The 25128-nt window shown below is 42.0% G+C and overlaps 1 protein-coding gene across 1 annotated transcript; it reads left to right on the forward strand.

Moving 5' to 3' along the window:
• Positions 1-4792: 4792 nt before the first annotated feature.
• Positions 4793-24993, forward strand: LOC306919241 (uncharacterized protein; the record flags this gene model as incomplete). The annotated part of the gene is made up of 7 exons (XM_079532060.1): positions 4793-4987; positions 8201-8291; positions 9364-9507; positions 13988-14353; positions 15312-15401; positions 20441-20533; positions 24785-24993. The coding sequence occupies 7 exons, from the start codon at positions 4793-4795 to the stop codon at positions 24991-24993; spliced, it is 1188 nt and encodes a 395-aa protein (XP_079388186.1).
• Between the last annotated feature and the right edge of the window lie 135 nt (positions 24994-25128).

A 25128-nucleotide genomic window follows, 5' to 3' on the forward strand; every position in this document is an offset into this window, starting at 1 on the left:
ACTCTGGCTTTGCCAAGCATGAAAGAGACATGAGACCTGTTGCTGTTGTTCCATATCTTCAGATAGGTCACATTGCCATATCCACTTTCACTGGCATCAGCGAAGTGATGTAACTGCCCACGGGTGGACTCTCCAAAATCTGCCGGTTTGAGGCACCTTTCAACTTTAAATGCCCTCACTCTTTCCAGTTCTCCCAACCACTTTGTCCACTGCTGTTGGAGAATTGGGTGAATCTCATCGTCCCATCCATAGTTCCTCCTACACATATCTTGCAGTATGAGCTTGGCTGGAAGAGTGAGTGGGGCAAGAAAACCCAACGGGTCGTAGATAGAGCGGACCATGGATAATATCCCACGTCGAGTATGAGGCTGTTCTTTGAGTGCCAACTTGAACTTGAAAGTGTCTGTCTCGACACACCACTGAAGTCCAAGGGCTCTCTTGACTGGCAGCTGGTCTCGGTCTAAATCCAATTAATTCAGATTCTTGGATCATTCTTCCTCTGGAATGGATAGCAGCACTCCACGATCGTTGCTAATCCATTTTGTCAAATGGAAGCCTCCTTTTTGACACACATCTGTCAAATCCTTGACCATTTGAACCGCCTCCTCCTCTGATGGCAAGCTCTTAAGACAGTCGTCCATGTAGAAGTTTCTTTTGACCGTGTCAATTACATCAGCAGGGAAACTGTTGTGGTTGTCTTCTGCTGTCTTTCTGAGTGCATAGCAAGCACAGCTAGGAGAAGACACTGCCCCGAACAGATGCACAGTCATTCTATAATCTACTAGTTCTTGGGATACGTCGCCGCCAGGCCACCACAAGAACCGAAGAAAATCTCTATCCTTCTGTGCCACATTGACTTGATGGAACATTGCTTTAACATCAGTCATTAAAGCTACAGGTTATTGTTCTGTTCATGCAATGTTTTGCTGATTGTGAAAAAAAAGGAAAAACAAGAGAAAAGAAAAGAGAAATGTGAAACGTGATATTTTGTTCATTGTTGATGCTATGCTGTTTTTGTTTGTTCAGTTGAAAAGTGAGAAGTCCTAACTGCATTTATAATTTTGTTTTGTTTACAAGAGAAAACAAGTTGAAAAGGGGAGATGTCATATGGAATATATGTATGCTGCTGCACCTTTAAGGGAACGCTACGACACTGCCGTAAAGCAGATCGTACAGGACCTGTCGTGATATATATATCTACCGGTACATGCTACTGCTGTTGTTGTTACTACTTGTTACCTGCCTAAAGCGTACAGTAAACTACTACTACTACTTGTACACGTGTGTGGTCATTGAGAGTCATTGGAACACATTACAGGCTCTTGCCGGAATCGTGTGAGGACTCCTAACAGAGTGCTGGTGAGGTATGGGCCTTGTAGAAGCTCCTTGTTGAGAGATTTTCCTCTGTACTCTGCTCCACAGTCAAATACCACACGCAGAGTTCTTTTCTTGGGATGATACACTCCATGGTGTGGAATGTACCACACTTTTCCATCTGAACGTTCCACTTCATGTTCAGGTACAAGTTCAGCATATCCTTTGCTGATTACATCATCCAGAAAGTTGGTGTACTCTCTGTGGAACTTTTCATCTCTCCCAAACCTCCTCTTCAATCCAAGTATGCGTTGCCTAGCAACACACTGATTGTTGGGTAGAGAGATGTCTTTCTTCTTAAAGGGGAGATCCAAGGTGTAATGTCCATCTTGAAGCTTGCAGGAATCAGCCATAATTTCCATGAACTTCATATCATCCCTTGACATTTCTTCTTTGTCTTCTAATGACTTCTCATTAAAATCATGGTTGTACTGATTGTGCAACAACTCCTCCAGATGTGTTATGGAGGTCCTGTTAACAGTAACACTCTAGCTCTGCTCACTGTAGCCGGAAAGGGGACCATTAATGACCCACCCCAATAGGGTCTGAATGGCATATGGCCCATTGCCACGACTGTTCACAACTTCCCACGGTTCAAGCAGTTTAGAGGCATTGGTACCTATCAAAAGCTCAACATTGGCTTGAATGCGTGGAAGAACAACCCCATTCAAATATGGCCACTTAGCCAGCTCCTCTTCTTTAATGATGTTACTGGTGGTTACAGGCATTTGAGTGTAAACCTTGGGCAGGTCATAGAACTGTTCTCCAGTGAGGCTTGAGATTTCCAGGCCAGTCAGCATATAGCTGGAGACAATTGCCTTTGGGCCCATGGTTAGTAAGCCGATTTTGGCTTTCCGTCCATTTAGATTCAACCTTTTCATCAGGGCCTCTGAACAAAAGGTGTCGGTACTGCCGGGGTCAAGGAATGCATACGTTTCAATTATTTTGTGTCCCTTGCTGGACTTCACCTGCACAGGTAAGATTGACAGAACGCCATTGCTGTCACCGGCCCCCGTTTGTCCACAAGTTTGCAAAGAGACCTGTGCATTGCTCACTGATTGTTTCTTTGGCTGTTTTGTGTATGTGTTGCTTGCTCTCTCCTTTTGATCAAATTCAATATGAAGAAGACTGGGATGTTTTTTGTTGCACACCTTGCAAATCAAACGGTCAACACAAAATTTGCTTAAATGTCCAACATGAAGGCAGCCAAAACAGATTCCTTTTTGCTTTATAAAGGTAACCTTGTCCCTGTGTGACTTCTCCTCCATCTGTGTGGGATTCTGAATGTCTCCAAAGACTGGGTCAGACACAATTTTAACCTGGCGCTCAATGAAAGTCACAATATCTGCGATAGTGTCTTTCCATTATCCCACACGCAGAGACTCTCCAAATCTCTCTTAGCTTGTAAGGAAGCTTTGAAATCACCGTTTTCATGTTGGCCGGCATGTCAAGTTCCCTCATATACTGTACCGTCTCCATGGCATTACAACACTTGCGAAGGAAGAGTGAATACGCTTAAAGGGATTTCAGATCTTCAGATTTCAACAGCGGCCAGTTGAGTACCTTCTCCATGTATGCTGCCGTGATCTTGTACTCATCTCCGAAGTGTTGCTCAAGGAGGTATTTTGCCATGTCATAGCCTCTGTCTGGCTCCATGTGTTGACAGCTGCGTACAAGCTCGTTGGGCTGACCCTTGGTGTACCTTTCCAAGTAGTACAGACAATCACCTTTGTTGCTTGTGTTTCTCTCCACGCAGTGTACAAAGGCCCTGACAAAGGTTCTGTATCGTAGAGGATCCCCGTCAAAACATGGAATCTCTCTGGGTGGCAGTAAGTGAGAGGTTTGCTGTTCCATTAGCATTGCCGTAATGTAATTTTGTTTTTGCAGCAAGTTGCATACAGTTGAGGTTTCATTGGGTTGAGGAGAAAAGACAGTCTGTGTCATTGGAGTGTTCAGGTGAGTAGTGTGGCTCTTGTACTGTGCTGCATTCAAAGGTACAGATAGTGGTGGTTGTGTTTGAATGAGTGCTTTCTGCTGTGGGGGTTGTGAACTGAGTGCTTGCTGCTGTTGTATGAGTGGTTGTTGTGTAGCTGGTTCATATTCTCTGGCATGGGGATTGAATGTGACTGAAGGTTATTTTGGCTTTGCCCCTTTCCTATTTCCTAAGTATGAGTCCATTCCATCAGATGGTGCCTGTGAAGGGGTTTGGTGAATGGGGGATTGTAGCACTGCTCTTTTGGCATTAGCAGCTGCCAGTTGTGCCTCCAGTTCCAGTCTTTCCTTCTTCTTTCTTAGCATTTCTCTTTTTTGTAACATTTCCCTTTGCAGCATTTCTTCCTCAATGGCATGCTTTTATTTTAATGCTGCAGCATGTATGGCAAGTGCAGCTCTCTCTGCCTCTGCCTGCTTGCAAGCCGATGAGGTGCTGGACCTGCTTGTTCCAGACCTGGTGTGACTTTTATGAGTGGATTTTGTGCTTTCAACATTTGAAATGCTGTCATTGGGATTGATTTCAACATCATCATCACTTTGCACAGTTTGTGTATTTGTCCAGTCATTCACCTCCTCAATAAAGTCATGGACATTGATCATTTTGGCCTTGCACCATATGTCATGTTTCTCATTTTCTTCAGGAGGGATTAATGGCAAGAGTGCATTTTGTGCCTCTCTTGCGTCCTTGCAGAGGTTGAGATATTTCATGAATACATTTTGCACTTCCTGTTTGCATCCTCCTCCACTTTGCATTAATTCTCCAATAGTTTTCTGCAAGTTGGATGCCTTGTTTAATTTAGATTTTCTCTCCTTTTGTAGTGAGTCAATTTTCTCAGCTAAGGCCTTTGGTGTTAATTTCACCTTGCGTTTTGTGGTAACCTGTGATTCAACCTGTGGTTCAACCTGTGATTCAATTTCACTGTGAGCACCTTGACCTGTGGTGGTCACATTGGACTGTGTTTCAGCCTCTGTGGACTGTTTTTCACCCTCTGATGGTTCAACCATTGCATCACCATTTGAGCACGTAACGTGCGCTTCAGCCACTGGGGGCTCTTGTGCCACGTTTGGCTCAGTTGGACCCAGAACACCATTATCTGAATCCATTATTGCAATTAAACCAACAGTGTCAAAATATAAAAACAGTACCTTGTTATTTCACAGTAAAAACCCACAGTTATTCATCACAGTAACAACCATCACATTAAAACCTTAAGACCTTATAAAAAAAGGAGTTGAAAACCATAAAACCACCAATGCATTGGATTTCACCAATCGCTTTTGTTTTGTTCTTCTCTCTTTCTCAAAGTACCTTTTGTGTGCACACGTTTTTTTTATATGGCCATATAGGTTAACCAGCTGGTAGCGCGCTACGTTACCTTTCTGTGCACAGAGGACCGGCCCAATTCAAACTGGGCTAGGCGCCCCAATGCCACGATCAAGCACCGGGGAGTTGTGCTGCTCCAAGCGCTGCGAGGAGGGCTGGCAGCGCGGCTGTCCGCTCACCGGGATGTTCTGGCGGGCAGTGGCTGCGCTGCAGTGCTGGTCCAAACCGTCGCGGTGCCGCCGGGCTGGCTGGCTGCTGGTCCGAGCGCTGCGAGGCGGGCGGGCCGGCTGGCTGCTGGTCCGTACGCGTGTCCTCGCGGTGCCTCCGAGCCGAGGCGAGGGTCCTCGCTCACGCCGGATATGTCAATCCATTTAAATCCACATTTGCAGCAGTAGTATTCAAACTTAAATAAACTGTGTAAACTTTCAAATAAACAACAAACTGAACCATCGACCACGCACGGTCGAAAACTGTGTCGTCTTCCCCTGTCACACCTGAGTGCCATCACAGTGACCGGTAATAAGGGTTTCCATGACAACCACCCACCATTCTGACTGACTGATTGCCATGACGTCATTATATAAGAAGGACACATCATTTGGTCATTAGTTCATTTAAATAAATAAAACAAAATAAACAAAAAGCATTTTGGCTCCAACAATCAATCAATCTATCTATCTATCTATCTATCTATCTATCTATCTATCTATCTATCTATCTATCTATCTATCTATCTATCTATCTATCTATCTACTGTATCTATCTATCTATCTGTGACAGTTACACACCTCCACCACCAGGGGGCGAAATGCATTAAGGCAACAGTGCCTGGATTCTTTATTGTGCATGCGTGAAAACTTTGACCCGGTCGGAAGTACTTGTTTGCATCACGTGGCCACGCTAGTTATCCACGGTAATGTTGTTGTCGTGCCTCTCGGGAATTGTTGATGTTTGTGCCTTTATTACACATTCTATATTACAGTAGGAACGGAAAGCTTGGTGGAAATGTCTCCCAAAGGTGAAAAGCGTCAAATGGAGTCTGTACGGCTGAAGATAAATGAACAGCTAGCGTCGGTGGGAGAGGAGATATTGTTTGTTGTGGACAAACAGCAGCGTGGCGCTGCTGATGTTTGTAGTGTGGAGCTTAGCGTCAGAGTGTTTGTGTTGGAGCGCCTCAGCGCGGTGGGAGAGTTCATGGTCAACCTCTTCCAGAGAGAGATGGAGACACTAGAAACTCTGCTGGAGACACAAAACAAACGGTTGGACATTGATTTTGTTATGGACATCGATCTACACACTGCAGGTTAGTAGACTCTGAACAACACCAGCTTAGCTACAAGTAGCATTAAGCTAGCTGAACTGAACTACATTTACCAGTAGTTATACTAGCCCTGAAACATGTTGTTCATACTCCATATCCAACAGAAAAAAGGTGCAAAGAGGAATTGTAATTCAACGAAAAAATATGTAGGCCTATTATGTTACACAAAAGTCCACTTGAATAATCAAACTGAAAAGGTCAAATGAATAGCTCCAAAATAATAATAATAATTCGTATGCTAGTAAGTAGGTATGAAATAAGGTCAAAAACTGTATGCCAGCCTCACCAAACATTTTCCATTGTTCTCACAAGGCATGTCAAGAGACCTTAAACAGGCTACCCCACTTCCTCTCCCACTGAGCCTTTCAAAATAAAATACAAGTTACAATTCACTTTTCCAGACTCACTGCAGAGGAGCTTTTACTTTGAAGGGGAGAAATTATAAAGGAAGTGCAAAGGGGCTCACTAAATAGACATGACATACTAAGTTTCTAATTAGAGGTGGAGGCTTCTATTAATCCAAATTATAACTATCTTTTCCAAAACAATATTTGATATATATGAAAATAAACATTATGAAAGAAGTGAACAAATAAATAAAACAAAAATGGCGCCAACACATGTCATGACACAACTGAAGCCAGTTTTACGCAATCGCTACATTTACATGGAAAACGTGTACATAAACATTCAGATTTCAAACAAAGTCCTCACCACATGTGCCACAGGTGTTAGAAATTTGCTGGTATTAGGGGCACGGTGGCACAGTTGGTAGTGCTGTCGCCTCACAGCTAGAAGGTCCTGGGTTCGATTCCCGCTAGGGGCGCTGTGGGTGCTGGCGGCGTGTTTCCCCCTCCGCGTCATCAGTGCCCATACCCGAGGCGGGGTTTGCGAAAGGGCCTTTCTGTGTGGAGTTTGCATGTTCTCCCTTGCATGTTCTCCCTGTGTCTCCTAGGGTAGGTACCCTCACAAAAACATGCAGTAATCCTGGTCTCTAAACTGCCTCCCCCTGGCCAGCCGGGGCGCCTGATGGAGGGGTAAGGAACTGGTTGGAATAACGTGTTCCTTCCACGTGTTCCATTCACAGTTGCACACCGGGAACACACTCGCCTATTTATCTGTATTGGCAGAGCGGTCAGCGTGCCTATATCGAACACACCCAGTGCCACACTCCTCCCGACCGATAGGGGCGCGTAGTTGAAAGCCAATGGCAAAAAAACCCAGCTTGGATAAAAATACCTTTTATTACACAACGCGGGATGCAGCAATGCTAATCGCTGTACCAGTACATTTCTAACACCCGTGGCACATGTGAGTACTTTATATTTGAAATCTGAATGTTTATGTACACGTTTGCTCTGTAAATGTAGCGATCGTGTAAAACAGGCGGAAGTTAAGCCATGACGCTCGTGAAGTACGAGCGTCATGTGAACCATGGCTATAGTTATACTAGCCCTAGAATGTCTGTGATCATACATAAATTACATATATTCCTGTATACACAGCCATACATCGGATGCCTCCGCTCCCAGTGAGCAAGGAGACATAAATGTGCTCCACGCTCCGGACAATATGTGTAGTTTCACGTAAAAGTTCTAAGGGCGAGGGGTCCGGAATGACAGCTGGACTTGCCTTTATGACAGTCACTCGCAGGGCAGGGTTTTCTGCTGCAGCCTAGGCTCCAGAGTCGGAGGCACGGCGTGCAGAGTGCCTTTTTAAATCCATTCTCTGCAGCTGTAAGAAATGAATTAATATCAAACCGAAAGAGCGCGTATTACATTCTAAAAGACAAGTGTAGTTTACATTAATGAAAAACACATCGGTGAAATAATGTCGGCATCGGTGCCACAAATGGCGGCTACATCGGTGAGACCGATGTCGGGCTCTACTCACAACGCCTTGCTCTGTGAGGCATTGTGAAGAGACTCGAGACATTTTTAAAACGATGGTTATCCTGACAAAACAAATAGGAGAATAAATGTCATCTTTGAGTTGACAAAAGCACTTTGAGTTGCTCTGCTGATGCTACCTTCGCTCTCCTCCTTCTGTCTGTGTGTAAAGAGGTTTCATCTGAATATGAAGAGAGGAGATCCAGTCTGGTCCAGGAGGAACCACACCCTCCACAGATTAAAGAAGAACAACAGGAGAGGAGTTCCAGTCTGGTCCAGGAGGAACCACACCCTCCACAGATTAAAGAGGAACAACAGGAGAGGAGATCCAGTCTGGTCCAGGAGGAACCACAACCTCCACAGATTAAAGATGAACAGGAAGATGAGACTGGTGAGTCAACTTTGACATTACTACGTAGGAATATGTGGTGCAAGACTCTCTCAGGTAAAACAAATGTATGTAATGTAATTATATTAGTGTTATTCTAACAAGACTAAAAGGTCATTCAGCAACTGTAACGATAAATATATAATTTGGTAACTCATGGTCCCCCAAAAGACAGACAGACAGACACACAGCATGTTGTTTCCGCTCGTGCTGCTACAAAAGTATAGTTTTATACTTAAAGTATAAGTTTGAACCCATAATCATGTATAGATCATGTAAGATTTTTGGCATAAATGGTGAGGAAAAAAGAAAGAAGAAATAACTTGTGTGTGCGTGAGACCATTTAAAGCACGAGACATGGTACGTGCACCACTGGACCACTCAAAGGGTTAAGTGATCTGTCCAGGAAGGTTCTAATCATCAATCAGCACCAGACACAGTGGTGGATTCTTGAGCCACAATGGTTCTGTAGGCTCCACCTGGGCAACGGTGGTTCTGTAGGCTCCACCTGGGCAAACGTGGTGCCGCAGGCTCCACCTGGGCAATGGTGGTGCTGCAGGCTCCACCTGGGCAACGGTGGTGCTGCATAGTCCACATGGGCAACGGTGGTACTGCAGGCTCCACCTGGGCAACGGTGGTACTGCAGGCTCCACCTGGGCAACGGTGGTGCTGCAGGCTCCACCTGGGCAACGGTGGTTCTGTAGGCTCCACCTGGGCAACGGTGGTTCTGTAGGCTCCACCTGGGCAACGGTGGTGCTGCAGGCTCCACCTGGGCAACGGTGGTACTGCAGAGTCCACATGGGCAACGGTGGTGCTGCAGGCTCCACCTGGGCAACGGTGGTGCTGTAGGCTCCGCTTGCAGCTTGAATGGCCCTCCTAAAGGCCTCACCGTGGGGTTGTTGGGCTTCCTCCTCACGGAAGACACAGGCTGGGGCGCCAACCCATACTGCTCCCGGGTGCCGTCCACATTCCGGCTATCACCCGTCTCTCCGGTGGTCACCAGATTATTCCTGGTTGTTCAGTAAACCCTTTTTGAATGATAAGTACAAGTTGTTTCTACTGGTGATTTCCACAGAGCACCACAGGGAGAGGTCTACAGTATCTAGAGAGATGGCCTCCAAAAGACATTCAACAGTGTCAGAGGAACAGCCAGAGGTGGACCAGAGACGTGGACTGTTTGATGCGAAGATGCAACCTTTAGTAAAGTTGTACCGTATAGGTATGTGCTGTTTTGTTACTTACATAAAGGGATATTTCACTTTCAAAATAATTGTGGGTAATGTTATCGTCTATTCAGGCTTTTTGTGAACACTTTGGACAGTTTTGAATTTGCTCAATTCAGTATAAGATATTTTATATTCATTTTTATCAGACAAGCCCATTGTAACTTCAAACTCCATTTTAACCATCGTAGATACACAGAAAACACCCATCCCTGGTTCTAGTGACTGATATTGTCCTTCCTTAGAGAGGGACAGCCATAGCTGAATGGGTAGAGAGCCCGTCTAGGAAACAGAATGTACCACAGTGATGTTGTTAGGTCTGCAGTGGGTCCCAGGACCCACGGGTGGGAGTCCTAATATAAATGGTATTTTTTGAGAAATTGTAATTGTTTGATATTATTGCATTCATACAAATGTAGTCAAGGTAGTCAAGTTCCTTACGGGAAATTAGGTCCTAATTTTGTATATCATTACTTCAAAATTGATCAAATCAATGGTATACAATACTAGCTCCTCGATAAGATAAAACGTCAAGTTTTCTGACGCGACTTCTTTAACATAGTGAATAAATGCTTTGAAAAACCCCTCTTGTATATGAAACCAAATACACACGATAAATCAAATAATGAATTGCATTTTTATAATGAATTGCATTTTCATAGTACTTTTCCAAGTGGTCAAAGCACTTTACAATTCATTCATACATTGGGAGGTGAAGCGGCGAACAGTCGACGCCAGGGTCCTCACTTCCCACATTCAGACACCAATGGTGGCGAGCTCACACCAACCAACTCATTGGAGGCAATGCAGGGTTCAGTGTCTTGCCCAAGGACACTTCAACATGTGGACAGGAGGAGCCGGGATTCGAACCGCCGACCCAGGGATCATTGGATGACCTGCTCTACCTCCTGAACCACAGCCGCCCACGATGAGTTCCAAACCTGTATTTAGATTGTGCGAGCATATGCGATATTTATTTTATCAAATCCAAGTCACAATGAATTCATAGCCGTCAGGTTTTTCACATAACAATAAACACAGCAAACGGGCGCATCGTGAAATAATTCCCCTGGGGCATGAGCCGAAGAGAATTATCCACATGCGTTGTTTGGCTGATAAAAATTGGGATTGCGCGTGCCGTTGCTTATTCGGTAAAGGCATGCGAATAAAGCAAGGGTGCATAGATCCCAATCTATCAGACACACAACTGTAGCTCCGCTTAAATCAAAACCACATTGCAAGGAAAATTTAAACAAGAAGGAAAAGGGGAAAGAAAGATTAAAAATAGTTTGTTTAAACTTCAAGAGAAAAGCTGGTGCACAGGGTTGTTGGTGAGCTAAGATAAATGAGAATAATGACACTGACTTCGCTGATGACATCGCGCTTATCAGTCAATCATTGGAGTCAATCAGTCAATCAAGAGCTCAGGCTCTCCTTCAGTCTCTTGAGCAGGCCTCCAACTGTGTTGGTCTTTATCTCAACGAGACGAAAACTGAATACGTAAATGTATGCAAATCCAACAATAACCACATTATACAAACACTTAACAACACTCCTCTGAAACAGGTTGATGACTACAAGTATTTGGGTTCATATATATCTTTCAAACTAGGAAGGGTATGGCCTGGTCAGCCTGCAATGACATGCATAAGATCTGGTCATCCCAGCTTAGTAAGATGTTAAGTAAAAATATTTAGGACGACCGTTGAGCCGATTCTACTCTATGGCTCCGAGACATGGTGTTACGTTTCCTTCATATATCTAGGGGTACTTAAAGGACGCAACAAGGCTGGCAAGTGAATTTGTTTTTATTTACACCATTTCAATAAGGTTTTTTATGCAATAGACAGGTGGTATAATATACAATGTGTACAATAGTATAGCTAGGATATATATATAATACGGGCACATATATATATCGATAACCCCCTGTCTAGACAACCTGTAAGCGACTAATAACGGTATTTTCTGGGTTTCCAACCAACTTAAAGTTTGGGGCTGAGCCCTCTCGAACTAAGTCGAGTTACAAGGTTGAACTTAAGTACTATTTAATTTATATAATGAAACCAAAAGGCTGTGTGGGGCAAACCAAAGAAACCAACAAAACAGACTATACCTATCCTAACGCAAACAGAACCCTCTAGCTAATCCTAACCAACAAAAGAAAAAGAAGGGTTACAAATTATCAAACTATATAGACTCTCTACTCTTTCTAATGCTAACCAAATACGAACTGTTACAAAAACCAAGCTGCCACACTCCAAATCATACCTTTCCACTTAGAACAACAAAAGTATAATTCCTTGTAACGTTACCACAGCGAGACAGGTCAGACGGATAAACACTCGGGGTGCTCCACACTGGAGACCCTGGTGTATGTTTATACAATGTGTAGTTTCACAGCTCCCTGGACAGCGTGCTCTCAACATCACAGACTGAGTCACACTGCCAACGAGCTGGCATCACAGCTGCTCTTAAGTAGTCTTCCTCTGGCTGGCCTTCTGATGATGATAGGCTCCCGTTGATGAGGTGGGCAGGTGGAAGGTAGGTCTCCGCCTCCGAGCACCAGCCAGACCTGTGACTGAGAACTGCAATCAGCACTCCATACTATGCAACATCACTGTATACTATAATATCTATATGTATCAATATAATCACCGTATAACATAATATATATATATATATATAAATACCCCTTGTATAATATACAATATATAGAAATATAGTCACGGTATCATATATAATACATATAAATATACAATCCTCGAGTATGTAACACATGGACACGTTCAAAGAAACTAGAGAAACGGTTGGATGGCACTTACACCCGCCTTCTAATGAGAGCGCAAAATCTGTCTTGGAAGAGCCACCCATCGACTAATCTAATATACGGCAACCTTCCCCGTGTTTCTTCACTAGTCCGATCCAGAAGAACACAGTTTGCCGGCCACTGCTACAGAGCTGACAATGAGGTTATATCTTCCCTTCTTCTCTGGAGTCCTGCCTCAAAGCAGACCAGAGATATAAAACTGTCGTTCGCTAGGGACACAGGCATCAGTAAGCAGGAACTGGGGATGGCAATGAAGGACCGGAAAGTCTAGCGTGATATTGTGAAATCCACGATCTCGACTGCGGTCGAAAAATGATGTTGATTTTCTCTCATCTTGACAGACATGCTCACTCATTTGTAATGACACGTATCAGTAGGTAGAACATGATTTCATCAAAAGTAAAAGACAGCCACCCTACACATGCTGTCAGTGGTGCGTGCGTGTTTGTAGTATATGGGGAGCCAACGCATTTATATCCATTTCTGTGTGCATATCGATTTTAGCGTGGCGACGCATGGGGGGGTTGCATTGGTTGAACTCTTGCTTCATGACATTCCACTGTTCAACACAACTGGCATAATATTAATTTCAGCATCTCAGGGCGTCAGGCTACACAAATCATGCATCAACTAAAGATTGAGACCTGGAGTCACCGCTACACACTATGATATGTATGACATGTTTGTTGAAACTTCCAACAACCTGTTTTAGTTTGTGCCAATTATGTTTTTCAGTTATCTTTTTTTTTTTTGTGTAGTGTTATTTTGTCATATAACTAAAAATACATCGCATGGATGCACCTGGGACGTATCCTCAGTGATGTATCCTGAGGTCAACAGGGTTTCGGGTCTACCATCATCATACCCCTCACTCAGGCGACCCAGCCGGGGTTGATCAAATCCCGACTTATGTCCCAGTAGCTACCCTCGATCAGTCCATCAGGGAATGAGAAAGGCCATACAATCCGTTGCTCCGGAACTACTCTGCCGGGACTGGGAGATCCAAATTCTGGCGCGTGGAAGGACTAGGCTCTGTGGGTTGACTCCTGTCCGGGCCCCTCCTACGTCTCGCCAGGTCCACTCCTGCTCTCACCAGGCCCAGGACCTGTGCGTTGCACCAGACTCCCAGCACCAGGCACTTCATTCAGGAGTGATGGATTATAATGGCCCTCCTAAAGGCCTCACCAAGGTTTGTTGGGCTTCCTCCTCACGGAGGACACAGGCTGGGGCGCTAACCCGTACTGCTCACCCAGGTGCCGTCTACATTCCGGCTGGCACCCGTCTCTCCGGTGGTCACCAGACTATACCCGGTTGTCACAGTCTATTCCTATGAGTCACTATAAATAGAATACCTCAGACTCCCAGCACCAGGCACTTCATTCAGGAGTGGTGGATTATATATCATAAACTTCTGTTGAACACTTGTTACTTAATTGTAACTATTCAAATGCAACATTATATTCAATACAAACAAAATATGCAAGACAAGTACAAGAATGACTAATCTTTACTTGGACAAGTGAGTAAATGTTCTTGTCCAAATGTGGCTCAAATGTCAAGCCCTGAAAACTATCTGTGATGATGTTCCTCCAAAAATGAAAAGTTCAAACATTAAATGTTTTTCTCTCTTTGTGTCTTTTTTCTAGCCGTCCCGCACCTCCCTGTGTGTAAAGAGGAAGTTGTCACTGAACAACAGGAGAGGAGCTCCAGTCTGGTCCAGGAGGAACCACAACCACCACAGATTAAAGAGGAACAAGAGGAGCTACTTCAAAGACCAATGGAGGCTGATGGGTCAACGTTGACATTACAAGCAGTGAAAAGTGAAGATGATCATGATGATGAAAACAGAGAGACAGAGCCTGTAGCCGGCACCTCAACTGAACACATGAAAACACAAGCTGATGTAGAGGACTGTGGAACATCACAACCAACTAGTGACGACCAGCTCCTCTCTTCACACTGTTCTGTATCTGACACTGAAGACAGTGATGAGTGGCAGGAGACCAGTGAAGGTCAGTCAACTTTAAACACACTGAAATCACACAAGAAACAACATGTGGAAGGACAAAGATTGTCTGGGTATAGTTTAGATTCATTAAATAAAGTGAAATGGTCTCAGTTCATCCATAATGTGATCATTAACAGGTGATCTGTCCAATGCCAGACAACCAGTGACCATTAACATTTGAATCGCTGCATTTGAATGCAGCGATTATATTGTATAGTGAATTAAGCACCAGCCATCATTTGCCTATTTGCATTGGAGAAAAAAAGCTGTTGCTGTTATTGTGTCTCTGTTGTTAATAATTAACCATGTAATCATAATATGATTATTATAAGAATAATGAAATATCCTGATAATACATAATTACACTACATGGACACATGTTTCTACACATATGCAGATTCCACTGTAAATACAGTTAAGAAATCAAATAAAAACAATAGAGCACAATGTGGCTATGAGACTTTGAGGATTTGGAAATAGAGTACTTTGTTGTTAGGCCTTGCAGGTGAAAACAATGTTTTCAAAAAAATAATTGGATAATTTAGATAGTTAATTTGATATCCCAACACACAAAGAAGATACAAATAAGAGTACAGAAGGTGTTTATATATAAATTATATATATCTTAAGTCAAGCTGATGATACATACATGATCCAATAGGCTACTGTTCACCCTGGCATTTTGTGTTGTATTTTAAATAATAACATACTAACTCTGACTGTGATCATTTCACAATGCATTTAGGCAAATATATAAAGTACATTGTATGGTATAGATAACATTTTAGTATAATGTATACATATAACAGTGCAGGGGTCTAATGCCCCCCACCCCCTGTTAGGTTGTGTGGAGGGGATTCTATTGTTCTCCACTTTGACCAATCCACCTCAGGCTCTCTAGTATAAGAAGAGTGTGTAGTTGTCAGTTCTCCACAACTCCTCCAGGGTATCATTCATTTCAGATCTGACTGTGGACTCCAGACTTCAGGTGAAGATGAACTCTCTCAACCCCAGGAACAATTCTGCTCAACAGGATGATTACCAAGACCTCTGTAAGTTACTTTATGGATATACAGCATGTCGTAATATGTCATAATATTAGCATAGACTAAGACAAAATGTGTTCATAACGGTTTAGCCTTCTTAACTATAGAACGCTAACCCTAGAACACCTAACAAACGGGAGACAATAACAGTCTGTTGTATAGGCTACATATCATTTGTGCCATGAGGGAGTGCCAGGAGAGATAGCGAGTGAAACTGTAAAATCAAATGGTAAAATTGTCATTTATGTACATTAACGTCAAATGAGTTGCAAATCAATGAAGTAACTCTAAATAATGTCTGTTTCCAATTCAGTGTTGCATCATCAGTTTGGCTCGCCTGTTCTACCAGAGGTGAATGAACAACAAAGCTTGACTAAACAAAAATGCCACTGCTGTGATCAGTGTGGTAAACGCTTCCCTACAATGACCAAACTTAAAAGCCACCAGAAAATGCACACTGGAGAGAAACCCTATGGATGTGATGTGTGTGGACAACACTTCTCTCATATGTCAAGCCTTAAAACACACCAGAGAATTCACACTGGGGAGAAACCCTATGGATGTGATGTGTGTGGACAACACTTCTCTCGAATGGACATCCTTAAAACACACCAGAGAATTCACACTGGAGAGAAACAATATGGATGTGATGTGTGTGGACAACACTTCTCTCATATGTCAAGCCTTAAAACACACCAGAGAATTCACACTGGAGAGAAACCATATGGATGTGATCAGTGCGGACAACACTTCTCTCAAATGGCAAACCTTAAAACACACCAGAAAGTTCACACTGGAGAGAAACCCTATGGATGTGATCAGTGTGGACAACACTTCTCTCAAATGGAAAAACTTAAAATACACCAGCGAATTCACACTGGTGAGAAACCCTATGGATGTGATGTGTGTGGACAACACTTCTCTCGAATGGACATCCTTAAAAGCCACCAGAGAATTCACACTGGAGAGAAAGCCTATGGATGTGATCAGTGTGGAAAACAATTTGCTCGAAAGGACAAACTTAAAAGCCATCAGAAGGTTCACACTGGAGAGAAAGCCTATGGATGTGATCAGTGTGGAAAACAATTTGCTCGAAAGGACAAACTTAAAAGCCATCAGAAGGTTCACACTGGAGAGAAACCCTATGCATGTGATCAGTGTGGACAACACTTCTCTCAAATGGCAAGCCTTAAAAGCCACCAGAGAATTCACACATGAGAGAAACCATATGGATGTGATCAGTGTGGACAACACTTCTCTCAAATGGCAAGACTTAAAAGCCACCAGAGAATTCACACAGGAGAGAAACCCTATGGATGTGATCAGTGTGGACAACACTTCTCTCATATGTCAAACCTTAAACGCCACCAGAGAATTCACACTGGAGAGAAACCCTAATAATTCTGATGTGTGTGGAAAAGCATTTTGTAATTCAATAATGTTAGAATTTCCAGGTTGTACACACTGAATTTAATCTGTTCCCTTCTGGTCAGTTAATTCACGCCATGAACGCACATATATATGAAATATAAATCAGTTTGGCGTTACATATGCTTCATTAGAGCGGCTGAGAAACACTAACCAAGTGTTGCATGATGAGCATTATGGTATTTTTTAAGCAATTGTCTATTAAGAAGGGTAATATAATAACCCACAAGTTGATTTGTTGATTAATTGCAAGTAAACTTAACACACTGTTTATGTACTATTTATCATTCACTGAGTCAATTATTTTCAGAGAAAGTACAGGAAAGAACAGTATAGCCTACTTTTGTCTTGTAGCCTCTTAGACCAAATGTACTGTGTTCTGCCATTGTGCTGATTTCCTACATCTTTCTATCTAGATTCTGCTTCATTACATTCATTACATCTGACCTTACCATGTTTATTATTGTCATCATTTTCTTATGCTGCATTGTCTTTGCGGAGCATAACCACTTACATTTAGCTGCAGGCAGAAATCTCAGGTGTCTCAAGTTTCAATATTAATTGTATTCTCAATTATATTGTTTCTCCATAATTTGACCTGTAGATTTGCTGTAGGTTACATTTAGATTATATGTATTTTGTCCACAATTTTTGCCATGGTGTGTTACTTTTCTTAGTAGGCTACATAATTAACAATTACACTATAGTGACACATTTGTTTATTCCTTTGTCCCTGTTGTAAATAATGTAAATAATGGTTGTGCAGTCACAAATAAAGACAAACATTCAAAGTTGAGAGGTGTTTTTAGCTTGAGTTTATAAGATTACAGTGTGTTAATTTCAATAACCATTTGGAAGGTAATATTGTAATGTAGGAGCACAACAGTTTTGCAAGACTAACTAATGTTCTTATGAACAACCACATACTATTTTATTAACACAATATCACAAACATCTGTTCCTTCACCAAAGCTGAATTGATTTGGAGCAATCATGTGCACATTAGGTGTCTATAGGGACCTGATTGCCCAATATATCTAATGGTTCTGCTTGAATAACAAGAGGGAGATGAGAGGGACTCATTCATACAAGGACATTAATAGAGTTTGGTTTTAAATGTAATGCAAAAGTAAATCACAGGACATGAAGAATAGTTAGAACTTTTGCCACACTGCAACACTAGCTTTTAAAGGACCACTTTTCAACCTACCTCCATACCACCTTTTTTCTACAATTTTCTTTCACATACCTTCCTGATCTCTGTCTCAGTTTCCTGTCTCTACACTCTATTATAACTAAAGCAAAACTTGAAGGCAAAAACACGTATTTAAAGGAGGAAACAATCGATACGAAGGAAACTGAGCAGTGAATACAAGGTCTTACTACTGTTATGTTGATGGGGTTCGAGACAGCATAGATCATAATTGTACCATGCCTAGAATATTTACATGAAACACTGTCAAACTGGCCTTTAGCTGGCTTTAAAGTTGTGACAAAACAAAAGGCGAATACATCTTGTTAACATCTTGTATTTTCTAATTGAGTCAGTGTCATACATCTCCATGCTCATTTTGTTTGATTGACTAATGTAAGGTCAAACATGTAAACATCACATGATACAGTAAGACGTTTAAGCTAAATGGATAAGTACCAATATATTAAAAATGTGGGAATTTAAACATGTACTGGATAAGTACCAATATATTAAAAATGTGGGAATTTAAACATGTACTTTTTTAAATAAAATGATCCAGTACGAGTCCCAATGGAGAGTGTCTGGTAGATGTTAAGCAAAATACTCCTTTAAGGTTTTAAAAGTTTATTATAAAGCAGCAGCATTTAGTTTGTATGCACCACATATCTAGAACAAACTTACAGAAAACAGCAGATATGCTGCCCCCCTGTTGTTTTTTTATCACAATAAAATATGTTTTGTTTCCCCCTGCCTTGAATGAGGGTTTCCTCTTTCTTTCGCTTCTGAACTGTATTTGTACTTTTTACTTGTTTTAGTTCATCATTATGATGTTATGTTTGTGTTTCCTGATTTGTGCAAAGCACATCGAACTGCCTTGCAGATATTTTATATAAATAATTAGGATAATCATAAGGTTTTCTATAGAATATGCTTTGACTCTGACAGTGTCTGTTCTTGTACTGGATATAGTTTAGATTCATTAAATAAAGTAAAATGGTCTCAGTTCATCCATAATGTGATCATTAACAGGTGATCTGTCCAATGCCAGACAACCAGTGACCATTAACATTTTAATCGCTGCATTTGAATGCAGCGATTATATTGTATAGTGAATTAAGCACCAGCCATCATCATTTGCCTATTTGCATTTTAACCAGGGGAAAGAATGTGGGTTGGTTCATTATTTAGCATTTGGAGAAAAAAAGCTGTTGCTGTTATTGTGTCTCTGTTGTTAATAATTAACCATGTAATCATAATATGATTATTATAAGAATAATGACACATGGACACATGTTTCTACACATATGCAGATTCCACTGTAAATAAAGTTAAGACATCAAATAAAAACAATAGAGCACAACGTGGCTTTGAGACTTTGAGGATTTGGAAATAGAGTACATTGTTGTTAGGCCTTGAACATCGTTTGTAGTAAAAATGCAGGTGAAAACAATGTTTTCAAAAAAATAATTGGAGAATTTAGATAGTTAATTTGATATCCCAACACACAAAGAAGATACAAATAAGAGTACGAAGGTGTTTATATATAAATTATATATATTTTAAGTCAAGCTGATGATAGATACATGATCCAATAGGCTACTGTTCACCCTGGCATTTTGTTATATTTTAAATAATAACATACTAACTCTGACTGTGATCATTTCACAATGCATTTAGGCAAATATATAAAGTACATTGTATGGTATAGATAACATTTTAGTATAATGTATACATATAACAGTGCAGGGGTCCTTTTAGGTTGTGATTGGTGGAGGGGATTCTATTGTCCACATATCCACTTTGGCCAATCCACCTCAGGCTCTCTAGTATAAGAAGAGTGTGTAGGTGTCAGTTCTCCACAACTCCTCCAGGGTATCATTCATTTCAGATCAGATCTGATCTGACTGTGGACTCCAGACTTCAGGCGAAGATGAACTCTCTCAACCCCAGGAACAATTTTGCTCAACAGGATGATCACCAAGACCTATGTAAGTTACTTATCTTTATGGATATACAGCATGTCGTAATATGTCATAATATTAGCATAGACTAAGACAAAATGTTCTATGTCTCTTTCTAAAATGCACAAACAATGAATGAATTAATCAAAAATAATCACCATCCATTACATCTAGAATCAACATGCTCATATACATGTAATGTGTTCATAACGGTTTAGCCTTCTTAACGATAGAACGCTAACCCTAGAACACCTAACAAACGGGAGACAATAACAGTCTGTTGTATAGGCTACATATAATGTGTGCCATGCGGGAGTGCCAGGAGAGATAGCGAGTGGAACTGTAAAATCAAATGATAAATGGTTGGTAAAATTGTCATTTATGTACATTAACGTCAAATTAGTTGCAAGTCAATGAAGTAACTCTAAACAATATGTCCCTTGTCTTTGTTTCAAATTCAGTGTTGCATCATCAGTTTGGCTTCCCTGTTCTACCAGAGGTGAATGAACAACAAAGCTTGACTAAACAAAAATGCCACTGCTGTGATCAGTGTGGTAAAAGCTTCCCTACAATGTCCAAACTTAAAAGCCACCAGCGAATTCACACTGGAGAGAAACCCTATGGATGTGATCAGTGTGGACAACACTTCTCTCAAATGGCAAAACCTTAAAAGCCACCTGATAATTCACACTGGAGAGAAACCCTATGGATGTGATCAGTGTGGACAACACTTCTCTCAAATGGCAAACCTTAAAATACACCAGCGAATTCACACTGGGGAGAAACCCTATGGATGTGATGTGTGTGGACAACACTTCTCTCGAATGGACATCCTTAAAAGCCACCAGAGAATTCACACTGGAGAGAAACCATATGGATGTGATCAGTGCGGACAACACTTCTCTCAAATGGCACACCTTAAAAAACACCAGAGAATTCACACTGGAGAGAAACCCTATGGATGTGATCAGTGTGGGCAACACTTCTCTCGAATCGACAGCCTTAAAAGCCACTAGCGAATTCACACTGGAGATAAACCCTATGGATGTGACCAGTGTGGACAATGCTTCTCTCACATGAAGAGTCTTAAAATCCACCAGATAATTCACACTGGGGAGAAACCCTAATGATACTGATGTATGTGGAAAATCATTTTGTAATTCAAATAATGTTTGAATTTCCAGGTTGTACACACTGAATTTGTTCCCTTCTTGTCAGTGTGGAAAGAGATGTATTAATTCACATCATGAACGCACATATATTTGAAATATAAATATGTTTAGTGTTTTATATAGCTTCATTAGAGCGGGTGAGAAACATCAGCAAATCCACAAACCAAGTGTAGCATGATGAGCATTATGGCATTTGTTAAGCAATTGTTTTTTAAGAAGGGTAATATAATAACCCACAAGTTGATGTGTTGATTAATTGCAAGTAAACTTAACATACTGTTTTTGTACTATTTCTCATTCACGGTTAGACCAAATGTGCTGCCATTGTGCCGATTTCCCACTACATATTTCTATCTAGATTCTGTATTTCTGCTTCATTACATTCATTACATCTGACCTTACCATGTTTATTATTGTCATCCTTTTGTTATGCTGCATTGCCTTTGCAGAGCATAACCACTTTCCACTTACATTTAGCTGCAGGCAGAAATCTCAAGTATCTCAAGTCTCAATATTAATTTTATTCTCAATGCTATTGTGCTATTTAACACAATATCACAAACACCTGTTCCTTCACCAAAGCTGAAAGATTTGGAGCAATCATGTGCAAATTAGGTTCATATAGGGACCTGATTGTCCAATCTATCTAATGGTTCTGCTTGAATAACAAGATGGAGATGAGAGGGACTCATTCATACAAGGACATTAAAGATGGAGTGCCGTGATTTTTTTCCACCCTTAAACATGATCATCAGGTGTTATTGTTATAAGGAGGTATAATTTTTTCAAAAAAAGTGTACAGTATTTGTTAAAATTATGGTTTTATGTGGACACACCCACCAGTTAATTAGGTATGCGTGAGTTTAACCTTAGCACCACCCACCTGATCCAGTCCCTCCGCCTCCTCCTTTAAGACCACCCACTTGTCCTAGTCCCTCCCCCTCCTTATAAAAGGACAGCCCATGGCTCTGGCCTTTTGTTTACAAAATGACAAATTGGTGTCTGTAATGTAACAAATGTTGTGAATGTTAGAAGTTAACACTTCCCATATTTCTGAGATGTCGGATAAGCATCATTATTATGCACTTATACTGCCACCATTTATCCATGTATATGCCTATAATCCACGCATCCATACCATATCAGACCTGTTTTTTTCTGATTTGTTTTAATCATTTATTTATTTCCTCCAATTATATTGACCCTATTGTCACAATCAGCTCATCTCATCATCCAATTAAATCATAGTTTAACAGCAGAAACAATTTTTCTGCCAGGTTTAAAGAAACAAGCGGCCAGGTCCACGAAAATAAGTCACATAAATTGCCTTGAATATTTATGAAAACGTTTCAACAACACCAATCCTTTTAACAACATATTAATCTGAGGGCCCTTCACATGAACCATTGGTCAAGTCAACCACATCTCCCCTGCAAGTTACTTATATGAAAACAAGCCCAAGTCGCTTGTAATAGCCAGACATGGCAACATTGCCTTCCAGCGCGACACAACAGATACTTCGAATTCTTGACTTTACAGCCTTGTGTAAGTATTATTAGGACCTACAACAGCCAACAAGAATGCACACTGTGACACTACACTCTGTATCAAAGCCTGGCCCCTGTGATTATAAAATAAACAACCTGAACTGAGAACAGCAAGAGCAACTGGACAGAAGTGGTTTCCTTGATTAATCCTGAGGACCCGACCCGAATTTCTCAATATCTCGCCTCCTAGATGACCTAAAATCAAGATTGCAGTGGTTAAAGCTACATTTTTGGGGGCAAGGAATCAAATGGAGCTGATTACATTCCATATGAGGCATATATGGGTGGGTATTTCTTTTTTTTTTTAAATATTTTTTATCCCACGATTTTGTAACCCATTTTTCACCCCTTTGTCAATTATCTAATGTGATCCTGGGCTCTACACACCCTCCGCCAACCTAGTCCCCATACATGGGGGGGGCATGGGGAGAGCAACGGACTTGAACTCATGCTTCCTTCATGCCTGAGTGTCCAAGTTGCTCCTTTACACCTGACAGGGGGGAGTTTCCGTGGTTGGACGTAGCGCGTGGAAGGAACACGTTATTCCAACCAGTTCCTTTCCCCTCGCTTCAGGCGCCCCGGCTGGCCAGGGGGAGGCAGTTTAGAGACCAGGATCACTGCATGTTTTTTGTGAGGGTAGCCTATACCTACCCTAGGGGACACGGGGAGAACATGCAAACTCCACACAGAAAGGCCCTTTCGCCAACCCAGCCTCGGGTATGGGCACTGATGACGCGGAGGAGGAAACGCCGCCAGCACCCACAGCGTCCCGAGCGGGAATCGAACCCAGGACCTTCTAGCGGTGAGGCGACAGCACTACCAACTGTGCCACCGTGCCTCGTATTCCACATTTGTACATGATATATCATGTAAAAATGCAAAATACCCACCTTGGGTAACCCCCTTTTTTAGATTTCTTCATTTGCCCTGCTATAAAAGGTTGGCCACCAGAAATAATATCTATGAACCAGTAGGAACACAACCTATATTGACAAACCAGTCTACTTGCTGCTGGAAATCCAATATGGCCGCCTCAATATTGGCCCCTATCAGAAAGTACAGTAGCTTTGGCAATAACTTTTGAACCAGATGGAATAGAAATTTCATAATTTATGAGCATGAGAAACTCAATGGAATACTTACCTTTATGATTGGGTGTGTCTGGACCCCTAATTTGCATATTTCCAAGATGGACGCCACACAAAAATGAGTTGACCGTTATGGCAAAAAGTCTGCTTTTTAAGCAATTTGAGCACATTTGGTCAGTTTGAGCTTTCATTTCTATATTGACAATATGTCTGCAGTCATAATGTATGGTATTGTCATCTTCCCTCTGATTCTATCTAGAGTTGTGGGGATGATTGAAAAGAAAAATCAGAAAATGCCCACAATGTAACTTTAAGATGGCACACACCCCACACACACACACACACACACACACACACACACACACACACACACACACACACACACACACACACACACACACACACACACACAGTGTTATGCTTGTAACAGAACAAAATATAGACTACTTAGTGACAAACTGAGTGAAGCAGTGTTGGGGTTGCCTACAAAAGGTCCATGTTTACCTCTATGGTGCTGTCTTGCCTGATTCTAAAGCCAATGATACTATGGTATGATGCTATTCACGGTCACTGTTGTCACTGATCCCGCTGCATCGTGTCTCTAGTTCTTGGCAACGGCATCCTAAGTAGCATGAAATTACCTTCTTTGCACAGGAACAGTTTTTCTGGCAGCCTTTGATACAGCTGCAGGATATTGCCTTGTTCATTGACATAGGTCAGGTTGGCTCGGTATGCAAGGGGGACTGCATTGCCATCACTGAGAGACCATCCATACTCTGTGAAAGAAGGATTATCTGGCATGGCGATGTGTGCACGTTTATCCATTATGGGTGCTAGAGCAGCTTTTCTCAGGTGCAGGTCAAAGGCATTCTCTGTTGTGTCCCTCCCACCTTACTCTGGGCAATAGAGACCATGTACACAGCAACAAGGGCCAAGGTTTTGACCCCATATGGCAACAGCGAGGAGTTTGACATCTTGGCTGGGGTACTTCCTCTTAGTCATAGTCCTGGACTACGCACTAAGGAAGGCTATCAGTGGACGAGAGCATGAGAGAGACACCCCACTGTCAGACAGACCTGACTACGCAGACGACATCAACCTGCTCTCTGACCACGTGGAACAAGCTCAGGAGCTCCTGACCAGAGTGGAGGCAGAGTGTGCCATAGTTGGCCTTCGGCTGAATGCCAAGAAAAGTTATCAACTATAACATCCCTTTGGAACATCCACTTCTGACAACAACAGAAGGCACTGCTTTGAAGGAAGTCAAGGACTTCAAGTACCTGCAAGCATGGGTCAATTCAACAGCAAGATCTTAAAGTGAGGAAGGCACTTGCATGGAGGG

The sequence above is a fragment of the Electrona antarctica genome (genome assembly GCF_951216825.1).
Source record: "Electrona antarctica genome assembly, contig: scaffold_25, whole genome shotgun sequence".
Taxonomy (NCBI): Eukaryota; Metazoa; Chordata; class Actinopteri; order Myctophiformes; family Myctophidae; genus Electrona; species Electrona antarctica.